We start from the raw sequence: 12372 nt of genomic DNA on the forward strand, positions 1-12372 counted from the left end.
TTCCGGGGTCACAGGTAGTTAAATTAGAAGCTTTATGTTCCTAACTTGAGCTTCTGTGAAAGTCCAGCAAGTCAACTGACAAGCTCCATGTTTCCAGCAGATCTATGATGACGTGATTACTCTCCAGCTCTACTGGCTTCTGAACACCAGCCTTCATTTAAGAGCTTTCTTTCAATACAAGCAATAATATTTGGACAGCTCCAATGGAGCAGGATTTACTGCTCTGTTTCTACAGCCCCTCTCACTAGAATGAGTGTTTTTGAAATACTAATGATTTTTTTAAGCCTCCTTTTCTTGATGAGGCACAGAGAGACTAACAGCTTTGCCCAAAGCCAAGCAGAGCAAATGGAAAGTGCTGTTCTTTAAGGTCACACTGAAAACCCAAGGCAGTGCTAAGAGCTGGGTAGCTGCACTCAAAACATGATGCTCAGCCCTCATCCAGGAGCTGCTGAAGTTGATACAAGTCTCTCCTCCGACTTAAACAACAGACCAGGACCTTTAGGCCTTAACCCAGGGGTTAATCCTTGTCACAAAGCTGAAGGTAAGTAACTGCAGAGCAACTGTATCTCTTACAAAGAAGCACATCCCCAAAACTGCCAAATTTGCTTCGTGTGAACTGGGAACCTGCATCACTAACAGCATAACCCACACTAAGCATGTCATTGAAACCCTCAGAAATGTTTTAAGTGCAATCTGTGTCTTTGAAAAGCAACCTTCCTGTGCACGTTCCATGTCAAATCCCTTTGTTATTATAGAGTCACATATAACCCAGGATCCAAAATTGTCTTGTTCATGTTTGCTAGACATCAACGAATGAAGGACGTTGGATCCCAGTCATTTTCATACCTACTGACACTTCCCCCCCCTTAATATATATATATATATATATATATATATATATATATATACACACACATGTATATATATATTTATCCGAAGAGGACAGAGAGTTTATAAACTTGCAATCAAACTTAAACAAGTATGAAAGCAGATAGTTATGGAATAAGCTATGAAGAAGCAGATTTTGCTATTAACTTTCATTTATGCCAAATCAAGTGTTCTGTGAAGCCACTGAACTCCTACACAACTGAAAATCCAGCTGTATTTTGATCCAAATAAATCACATTAGCCCAGTGTCTGTATGCTAACAAAGATTTTTTGAAATACAATCTAAACGATGCATTCCAAGACATCCTTAGTTTCAAATCAAAGCATTGATGCACTCTCCAACAACAAACAAAACAAAAACAACTGTATTCTTAGAAGCTGCTTTTTATGGGACATTTCACACACTGTTGAAGCCCTCAGATGCTTTGCCAGAGCCAAGATTAATAGCCCATTTTAAAGCCTGAAAACATTTACGAATCAAAATGCCAGTGCCAATGGCTGAGCTCCCTCGTGTTCCACTGAGATCAATGAATTTGAAAGCATTTGGCATCTTACGTGATGGGCAAGTTTTGCTCTAGCTACCAAATCTTGATTAGTTCAAAACAGGAGAACTTTGAACACAAACCTGGAAGAGCAGAGAGGAAAATGTGAGCTGTCATGGAAGAGAAGTAAATCTTCTCTCTGCCAGCCACAGTAAATCTCTCTCTCTCTCATCAGCCTTCCCTTCCCCCCAAAGGAAAAAATAGAACTTAATGGACAAGACTGGACCACCTGATGGTTTTTCTAACTGGTTATGTACAATCTCTTGGGAACTTCAGGAAACATCATAAACAAAACCAGGTGGGAAACTGGTTTCATTTATTTTCATTTTACAGAGAAGTTCAGACTGAAATCGAGTTGTTTACAAAGCTACAGGATCTTGAGGGGCCAGGAAAGAAGCCTATATGTCAATCTAAAATCCACAGAGCCCACATATCACTAAAAGCAACAGCGTATTTATGTTATGGGCCCAGAATTAGCAATAAATAAAGAGACCCTGTTAAGATTTTTGCCTGTGCATCTTAGTTTATGCAGCTGCACCAACCCGAAGTATTTTATAAAACTATGTGGTACCTGAAAAAGGATGAATCACAGTCTTTCCATGAAAGAGTTTCACAGCTGCTCACAAGATGTGAAGGTCACCAATACAGTTTTAACTACAAATTAGTTTTCAAATAGGTAGAAGATGCTGAAGTTTAGCCTAAATACAGGAGTAACTTACAACACTATTTCTACAAAGCTGACAAGTCATTTGAAATTAGTACTTCATCTCAATGAGAAAATGGAGAATGCCTGTTTGCACTACATAAAAAGACTCAGCTAACTCCTGCTCATCACAGGTGTTCACAGAGAATGAGACACTGCATCCAAGGTTACAGCTGTAGATGGATTAAAGTAATACTAAGATCCAAATTGCCTCACACAGGTATGAAAGCGACGATATCACCTGCTTGGATCGAAGTTGGAGGCCCCTGTTATATAAGTAAAAATAGAAACGGATTAAAGATCAGAATATGAATCAGAAAGAAAGCACAGAGATCAATATGTAACATATATATCCCAGTGAGCTGAGTCCTTCTTCCGGCATTACTGAGTTCTACCTATTTACTTCTGTGCCAAGTCTATAATAGTCACACAGCCTCCCGGTACAGAGGAATTTCCTCTTCCATATGCTGCATTAAGAAGTGATTGTGACTGCCTTCCACAACCCTGGCTTTCCCAGACACTGCCTTTCCCAATCACACAGCAACACCTGAGCAGATTACCTACAAACATTGGCGATTTTTATCTTCCCCAAAGCTGAAAACCAATATAACCTTAAAAACTCATGTGATGGTTTTTCACAGCATCTCTAAAATTAGTCATTTTTCCTTCTCTTTATACTGTCCTAAAAAAGTTACAAGATTATCACCAAAGTAGAAGTAAAGAGCAACCAATAACTTAGTACTTGGACGGTACGTCTCCTATAAACACCCAAAGACTGACAGGACAAACCAAGACTTGCACGCACCATCCCAGCTGTGTGTTTAAAGGCTCAGATTGTGGATTTTCAATAAATCAGACCTCAAACTTTGGCAGTAAGTTCACTCAGACCAAAGGTGCTGAGAGTGAAGAAGCATAGCTCCAAAAAACAAACCTTTAATGAGCTGGGATATGGTGTTATGCAATTCAAGAGCGTGCTGTGTGCTTGGTATCAATGACATCTTGGAACAAGATGAAAGACATTTTTGTCAACGCTCAATTCCAAAGAACAACCACTTATTAAAGAGAGCTTCCTTCTGCTATCTCTTCCCTTGTGGGATGAGCAATTTCTACCTTTCTTAAAGTACTAACAGTGAAGTGATCTATCTTGTTCTCTATGCTGCTGACGCACAGCAATGGTTTATGTCAATAGCAGTTATTTGACAACTTGCCCTACCAATACTCTATATACAAACCCAATAGATGTATACTTGCTTCTTCAGTCATGCACACACCAGAAGGGGCACTGACATCCCTAATCCTGGGATTTTCCATGAAGACTGGTGTACTCATTCAGACTCTGCTTCCACAAAGCCTCCCTATGGGCATGATACAGTAACTATGTGAACACATACCTACATATTTCCTCCAGCCAAGTTGGCTATTTCTGTACTAGGGTCTGATGCAGAACAGAACAGCTCAGGAGTCCATCCCTAACAGAGGAATAACAATAATACAAATACGCTAACACTCTTCTCCCCATTTAGCACTATTAACGAAGAAAAAAAATGGTTCAAAGGTAAGGTCTGTTTTACTCAGTGATAGAGAGGAAGGACACTACTACGCTGGGACGAATGATGTGGAAATGAACTGTGACCCTCACTCCATGCATCACTGAAGTAGTTACTCCTTTCTCTATGCCTGTTTCAAAGCCACAGATAAACAAGTCCAGTATGCTGCTTACCTGTCTGCAACTTTGCCAGTGATCTGAAGACCAAGTTGAATAATATCATCAATGAGAATAAATAGTTCTTTAAGACCCAAGGGTCTCAAGGTACATTAACAGGAAATAATCCACAACATCCATAGCAGATAAGTGTCATTATTACAGAATAGTTCACAGTGAGATAAGAATTAACATAAGGTAAAATTAATTATCGGTAAGATTACGACAAGTCAGAAATGTGATGAAAATCTGATTCTCAGCTTCCAGCACGATCTGAGCTGGGCTGCTTCCCCAGTTGCACAACTAGCACAGAATTCTGCTTGTCTTCACTGCTGCAGAAACTGAGAAGAGTTGCTCGGGAAAAGCTCTTCTCAGTTCATAAGAGATAAATAAATTTGTTTCTTGACAAAAATTCAAAATGCCAACAAAAGAAATCCCCTTTGGCGGAGATATTTACATTTGGAAATGCTGCCAGCGTTATCTTGTGGGAGTTGTAGCTGAGGCCTATAAAAGCTGCCAATTTGCTGCTGAATGGCTGCATTCTTACCTTGCTACAGTTCTACTTTCTTTAGCAGCAGCACTCAGATATTTGACCATGGGAGACTATGAAAATATTCATACCAGGCAGCCCAATCTAAGAGAACATAACATGAAATGCCTTGGAAGAAATTTGACATTTCCTAAAGGAAGAATACTTCATTATCTCTGGAAGTAGTATTTCAGATCTCAGAAAAAGGACAACAAAAATTTGATTTATTTCCTCCCTCAAATGGCTACAGTTGAAAAAAATAATAATTCTAGAGAGCATGTTGATTTTTTTTTTTAAACCCAATATTATTTCTGAGCATTTAAGCTGACGTTTGAGAAAGAATATCAGAGCATCACTGGATGCTCCACACCTTAAAAAGAGCCACCATTTTAAAGCAATATTAAGAGGATACCACAATATACTATTCTCCCTCAGCCTCCCAGTGCCTTGGAACAGGCAAAACTGTTGTGTCTACGTCCTAAACTCTGTTTCATATCAAAACTAAAGCCTGGGCACAATGACAGCAGAATGAAGCCTTGATCAAGCGCTCTGAGCTCTACTGTAAATACATCAGATAGGAGAAGATCTTCCCATTTGCCCTCTGTAAGCTCTGGATCAAGTCCAGGACAACGAGAAGTTTATTAATGCGCACACATTCCTACTGGCCTTTGAGCTCTTTGGCAAAAATTGCTTTAAACAGGCCCCTGTAGAGATTGAATGAGCAGAACTCAAATATTTACATCGAACAACAGAGTTAATTACACTTCAAGACATTAGTAAGATTCACTTTGCTGCAACCTCAGCAACATACTACAGCAAACCAGCAACATAAACCATTTTCTGCAATCTGAGGTGGGCAGCTTTCCATCAGGGTTTCAGCTAAAGCAGGAATGTCTCTGTCTACAATAGAACCTCACTAATCAGCACTTCACTAATCCACACATTTTATTAACTTCACCAAAAAACTCACAGCCTCTCCCTGCCCCTCAGCAAAGATTTAATAGCAGAGACCTCAAGCAAGGTCTTTCATTACCTAAACACATTTTTGGGCAAACGTTACCTGCATTCAAGTCAGACACTACAAAGCGCTCGGATAAATAATTTGAGCAAAACTAGAGTTGGAAAAGAAAGAGGTGGATACTGTGTATATGTGGAGAACAAAACCCAAGGCAACCTAGAGCCGCTTCTACAATATTTTACCAAAAACCACTTAATCCTGTAGTGTCTCTCAAGATTTGTCTTTCTTTCTGTGAACAAAAGAAGATAATTAATGAAATTTACTTCCTTCTAAGTTCACATCATTTTGACCACTTACTTACTGGCTCACTAACTCAGCACCTTCTGCCTCCAGACACTTCTGAACACTTCATTCTTCCTTTCTCACAGTAGTCCACATCCTTGAAGTGAAAGCCAACAAAAACACAACTACATTTTGGAAGGAGAAGTTTTGTCCATTCCAGTTTCTTAGTTCTGCGCTCAGCGGCCTCTCGTACCTCTCTGAATTGAGTCATGTAATTCAGCCCATTAGCACTTAACGTTTGTGGTTCTGGAGGATTCATTCTTCAAGTCTAATAGATATTATCCAAATGCTACCCTTGAAAACAGAACTAAACGATAGCACATCACTAATTAAACTTCAAAAGACACTTCTAAACAAGTGAGAAGATAACCAAGCATACCAACTTGATGTTTTTTCCCCTCATCAGCAATGCTTGCTGTTGGCACAGAATACGAATAACACAATTTATAAATTATGTACAGGCATTTATAGAGCAACATAAAGGAAATTCATATACAGAAAACCAATACGTTGGATGACATTCATATTGATCCGTTTCTACTTTTTTGTATGAAATATTTATCCATTTAATTACACATAGAAAACATCCACACTGAGAGATGTATATCCAGGAAAAAACACCACCGCTTGCTTATGCCTGTTTCCCAGCAAACAGGAATTCAAAAGCCCAGGATTTACACCTTTGAACGGTGTCTCAGCAGACTGGCCAAGTACTGGATATTTGCACAAAGACAACAGACAGAATGAAATAATACGTGTTACTTAGCTTACTCTCTCACCTAAATTAAGCAAACCAATGGATGAGAAGCCAGATTTATGCAAAATACAGTTAGGCACCCTTTGAAAAATTCACCTGTTCAAGAGACTTTGGTTCCCAGGCAATGCTCTGACTTTTCTCTGTCAATCTGAAGGAGCGAGCACCTGAGGACTCTGCCAACTCCACTTCTCCTATGACCACATTCACACCTCACCAAAACCAACTTCTGTGGTGTGTAATGCAGCGCAAGCATTCACAAGTTCTTTCTGGAGTGCCAGATCACAGTTGCAGGCAAAGATAAGATAGAGACCCCATGTATTCCCCTTGAGACTCAAGGAACAACAGAAAGAAAGCCTCAGCAAGCACCTGGAGTACACATAGGAGGGGACAAAGCTGTGATTTAATACGTTTGCTCAAAAGCTGCCTTCATCTCTGATTCATATAGCATCTGTGATTATGTTGAAAAACGGTGTTTTGTAGCTGAGAATTTGTTCTATCAAATAATAACTGAGCTCCTTGTATCTGTTTTAATTTCCATGGAAACAAATAGGAGGCATCACTTTTGGTGCGACCTGTGTAGATTTTAATTGCGCGTACACTGAGGCAGGGAGCCACCCCTATTTCTATTCCACAAGACACACTGTAAGCAAACAGCTACCCGTAAATATGACATAACTGACATAAATATATGCACATACAAACTCACTTCATAAAAAGAGGTGGACTGGACCACAGTCTTGCAGTCTGCAGATCCATTCCTCTTGGTACCAACTCCCACACTACTGGGAGTTTCTATACATATCCAACCTTGAAGGCAACTCTGGGCATGTTTGAACCCCTGAAGTTCTGAGCCCACGACAGATTTTAACTTGCATCTCCTAATCAGACCTTATGCTTGAGAGAACCAATTTATTGATACTAACCACCAAAAGGATTATGGCAATTGAAATGCAAATTAAGAGCCTTTTGAATAGAAGTATCAAATAGCTGATATTTTTACGAGGGAATCCAGCAATACCAAAAATCGAGACAGACAGCATAGCCACATTGCTGAGGAGACAGAATTCTTTCAGTCTTTGTCTCCACCTACTGTTAGACTAATACCTGCAGCTCCTTGAAGGACACACGTATTCAGGATCAGTCCTTCTCTAGATGTACCAGAAGCTAAAATAAAGCTTCTCAGTGCAAGGGAGGAGAAGCACCAGGACAACCCAGGGAAGCCCTGAAGTCCATTAAAACCCTGACTGAAATTGTCACGCTGATGGCACAGAGGCAGCCGGGCTGCACAGTGAGGGGGCACAGATGCACTGCAGTCGATTTGGTGCTTTCATTTATCCGAACCAGGAAACACCTGACACACTTGAGAAGCGCACACTTCTGTTCTCAATATAAATGAAACAACCCCTGTCAGAATCAAGCAGTGTCAGAAGCACTCAATCCTTGGCCTTTGCTGGGCAGAGGCACTGCTCCTGCAGGCCAGATGACAGAGGAAAAAGCTTTGGTTTTATTTCCTCTGCTTCACGTGATTCTGTTTTTATAACCGTGCTAATATTGTTTGCTCTAGAAGGAAAGCTGCACAGGAACTGTCAAACAGGCTGATTCCTAAAGGTAACACTTTAGAATCATATGGAAATTAAAACCAACTTAATCTGTGTTAATAACAACTTCTGGGTTATCCTTTTGAGCCAACACTGAAGAAGGAGGCTTCGCTTCCACAGAATTCTGCTGGTGTCATCTTGATTAAATCTGATGGGATTCACATGCATAGTAAATACAACGCCAGTCAAGCGATGTTTTCTCAGCCATGGGAGAAACTTTCCATTTAAGTATAACTTCAGAGCCAAACAGAAAATGAGAAGCTGATTAGGGCCATTAATCAGTCTCACTGAGGGATAACTGGGCTTAGAAATCCAGCCTAAGGACTGGATTTCACACTTGCTGGTGAAACTTCCAGATAAAAACACTGAACAGAATAAACCATTTTTTACTGCCCCCTGCAGGGAACCATTGACATCTACAGCTGAGGCCTGGGAAACTGATATCAAGGTAACAAACTCTTACAATTTACTGGTGTGTTCTTACCTTACTAATCTGCGCTTGATTCATATTCATTAATTTTAATTTCACCGAGTCACAGTCACAGAGTTTTATTCTTCTTGTCTAAGTCAGAAAAAAATCACTACGTATCCAAACCCAGCAATTCTCACTTCTGTTCCGCAGAGGTAAGCGCTTGTTTGAGCACAACAACCCTAAAGAGCAGCTGATCACACAGCAGCTCGCAAAAGAAAAATGCCAGCAGTGCCAATAGCACAGCCAGGGCTTCCTTTCTGTCCAAGGAAAGAACAAACTGTCAGACTATGGCTCCTGTGTACACATGTGTTCTGGAGGTACCATGATTCAGTATCAGGAAGTGTCACAACAGTCACTAAACGTTCTCGAGAAGTGACTAACGAAACATGAGCAATAGGAGATTGTTTTGTAAGTAGTCAGTCATTCAATCCACTTTTTCACTTCATTTTAGAACATTTCCTTTAATTCCACAGCAGAGGCAAAAAGGATATAGCTCCAGTTCCAGCTATTCTCTTGGAAACTTTATGGAAGTATTTTGTATTCCCATTTCCTCATTTGTCAACACAGAAAGAACAAAGTATCAGTAATATTATGAATCTCAATTCACTGCTGTTCACAGGACACACTGAGATCACATAAGCATATTTTCTTTGTCATTACACGTCTTTAAAACAATCTCACACAGTGTCAGACAACTGCGAGGCTGGAAGACAAAACACCTGAATACAAGGTCTGATGTGCAGAAACCTTTCCTGGGAGGCTGTCAAACACCCAGCACCTCTATAGGAAACAGAATCCCAGATATATGCCCACGTGTGAGTTACATACGAGACAGACATTTTGCACACTCCTTTGTATTGAAACACATCAAACCAAAAGAACTCATTTTGTACTGTCACATGTAACTTTGTCGTGACAAACTGCAACACGGAAGTACAACAGAGAAGTTGGAAGAAGGAAGTTTTTAAGGCCACTTCCATAACAAATGAAAGAAAATTACAGGTTAAGTGTCCAGACGTGCAAGTGCCAGACATGCCAAAATTGGCAGCACTGTGCAATCAAGCTAAGATCTGAAATTACATACTTCTTCCCAAACAAGGAATTAGGAACGCAGATCTATGTAACACAAACAGAAAACAGTCCAGAAGTGCACTAGCAGCAACTCAGGCAGGCAAGAACAATCCAACTCAGAAACCAAACTTCGTTCTGACCTCATTCATCAGCATCATCAAACTGGCCAACCTCAGTCACTCTAACTGGCAGTGTAAAAGCAAGGCAAGCTGCATGGTGACAGCACGGGTTGTACAATGAATCTTCTCGAAATGAATATGAGGCCCAAAGATTATTCTCCTGAAAGCTTCCGCAGTAGAGATCACCAGCATCTAAAGAAGATCAAAGAAGAGATTTAAACCACAAAAGATACTCAGAGAGCCAGTGGCACAACGTGGCAGATTGTTCTGCAGTTCTGCAGCATCTTCCAGTCAAGATTTTCAGCCTGATCTACCAACAAAGCAAAGAAGTTTGGAAAAATCTTCATTTTAAGTAAAGTTCCTGAGATGGAGACAAAACAGTTCTCTGAAGAACTCAGTGATGTACTTGAATCCAGTACACCTGACACCAGCATACACATGTACACAATTCTTCTCCTCAGGCATAAAAAGCTCAAAGCCATTATGCTTATTTCCCCTACTTTCTGCTGCTCTCTCCATAACCACATTTCAAATTAAGGGGCCGGGATGTCTCCTAAAGTCTGGGTCAGCAGACAAGAACAGAAGGGTGAAGTCCTGTAACTAGCTCAGAACAGTATCTCCACTAGACTAGAATTAAGTCTAATAAGCCAGTTAATTAACCAACTTGGCATAAAAACAGGGTAAAGTCCTTTCACAGAAGCAAAAGATTTCTAGTCAGCAGACACTGCAAGGACAACAGAGGCACTTTCAGCAGATGCATTATAGCAGAGCATTAACTTGAGGGGTGAAGCTCAATACGTAGAGACAATCCTCCTCACTATTCCAACTCCTTAAGAATTGCCCAAGCAAGAGTTACACACAAACTCCAAACACTGCCCATAAGCCCTACATTTGGCAACAAAATGGTACGTTACAAACCCATGAGGTAAACAAACAAAAAATCCCCAAAAACACGCTAAGCAAAACTCGAATTAATCACAAGTGAATCTGTGCTTACCATAAGGACTGCATTCAGACTCCTCCAGCTCTTTATCCCAGTCCTCCACCTCGTATGTCGAAGCCGTTTGCTGCCGAGGGAACGTTACATCCTCAGGCATACGAGAGAGTTCCCCACACAAGTCTTCTATGTCGGAGTCTGTGTGCACACTGCCATCATCTCCGTATGCAGAGATATCAGAGAATTCACTTCCTTCAGAGTCGCTATCAAGAACATGTGAGATATTCTTCAGCAAACATTCTAAAAACAACAGAAAGAGCCAAGAGATCATTAGAAATTAAACAGGAACAACTAAATTCTTACAACCATGTTAACATGCTCTGTAACTATGAATGTAATTAGAAACTAGTCCATGTGCTCCTTTAGGTTTCAGGTGCTCGGGGAGGCCAGATGCAGCCCCATATCACCACGTTAGCCCAGGTGAGGATTTGTTGTAGGCTCTTGTTGGAACGCTGCTCTTTAAACCAGAGCACAGGAGCCAGCAGACCTGCTCTACATTCACATCTTGTTTATCTTAGGGTTTTTCCTGTGGTTTTCTTTTTTTCCTGTTTGTTTGTTTTTAAAGTATGCTGAAAAACTACAGCTCCGACCTCCTTTTTGCAGCACTGATTAAATACTCTCCGTTCTGCTTATGAAAAAGCAAAACTTCTTCCACCGTGTTCTCGGTGATATCAGGCAAAGCATTCACAGCCATTTACAGAACAGAACTCACCCAAGTGAAGGCCCCCCCGGCCATACAGCACACCTCAGCACAACAGAAGCTCTCCTGTTTGAGGCTGGCCCTCATATGAGTCCATGGGGGCTGCACCTGGGTCCGCCCTCGCTGGTCGCAAGGGGAGCACAGGTGCAAGTGATGTGCCATCAATGTGCCAGCAAAGTGCCTGTGCTCCCTGGGCCGGATGCACCCCTTCACCAGGTGCTCAATCACCAGTTCAAAGCCAGGACCCAGCAGCTGCCTACACTCTGGTATACAGGAATACACAATATCTATGTAGAAATAAACTAGCACAGTAACAAGGATTTCCCTTGCGGCTTTTAAGAACGTTTCCCTGAGCAGTTCTATTACTTACCATCTGCTTTAGTCTGCTCTAATAGTTTGGGCTGAACCTCGTGTTTCCAGGTCACATTTTCCTTCTCGTTAGGAGGCTGTTCCTCCTCAAAGCTCGTGCGCTCGATTGTGGCAGCCATCACCTACAAAGCAGTTTTAAAGGACTCAGTTACTTCTTTCACACACCTGGGCGTTGTGGAGCCCGTGGGCCCGGCCCGTTTGTTTGCTCTCTTAACGAATGAGACAGCCTTTAATTTCAGAAAGCAAACCTGCCCCGTGTGGCTCTTTCTGCTGCTGCCATTTCTTACAGCTGGCAGCACGGGACAGCACAGCATGCCAGAGTTTGGGCACAGCTCCCAGAACGCACCTATGTGGTACGATGGCAGCCAGAAAAGGTAACGAAGGCACAAGTGGCAGCTCTATGCATATAAACACCAACGATTACAGGCTATCCACCTCGAGTTTGGTGTTGTGCCAAGGAAATGTGAGGACCTGAGCTCCCAGCAGCCCTAAGGGACCGGACAAAGATGGAGGACACGCGGCAGGAGGGAACACCTCAACGGGTCCGATGGCCCCTAGAGGGAGAGCGAAGAAAACATTAGTTATCCTCAGCAGTTATTCTACCACAGAGAGCTGCTCAGCAGGA

General features: G+C 41.5%; 1 protein-coding gene across 5 annotated transcripts in view; it reads right to left on the reverse strand.

Annotated features, from left to right (window-relative positions):
- COPRS (coordinator of PRMT5 and differentiation stimulator) overlaps positions 1-12372 on the reverse strand; it is a 92387-nt gene that overhangs the window by 79329 nt on the left and 686 nt on the right. For 3 of the 5 annotated variants that reach the window (XR_011905504.1, XR_011905505.1, XR_011905506.1), the window contains exons 2-3: positions 11749-12301; positions 10679-10918 (exon numbers count right to left, since the gene is read on the reverse strand). Coding sequence is in view for 2 of the 5 variants with exons in the window: in XM_072352240.1 (XP_072208341.1) it covers positions 9704-9873; positions 10679-10918; positions 11749-11866 (528 nt within the window). In the remaining 3 variants the exon portion in view is untranslated. Of the gene's footprint in view, positions 1-8898; positions 9874-10678; positions 10919-11748; positions 12302-12372 lie in introns of those variants that run through there. The other 2 variants (XM_072352240.1, XM_072352241.1) reach the window with 2 other exon arrangements.

Source organism: Excalfactoria chinensis, chromosome 17 (genome assembly GCF_039878825.1).
Source record: "Excalfactoria chinensis isolate bCotChi1 chromosome 17, bCotChi1.hap2, whole genome shotgun sequence".
NCBI classification, from domain to species: domain Eukaryota; kingdom Metazoa; phylum Chordata; class Aves; order Galliformes; family Phasianidae; genus Excalfactoria; species Excalfactoria chinensis.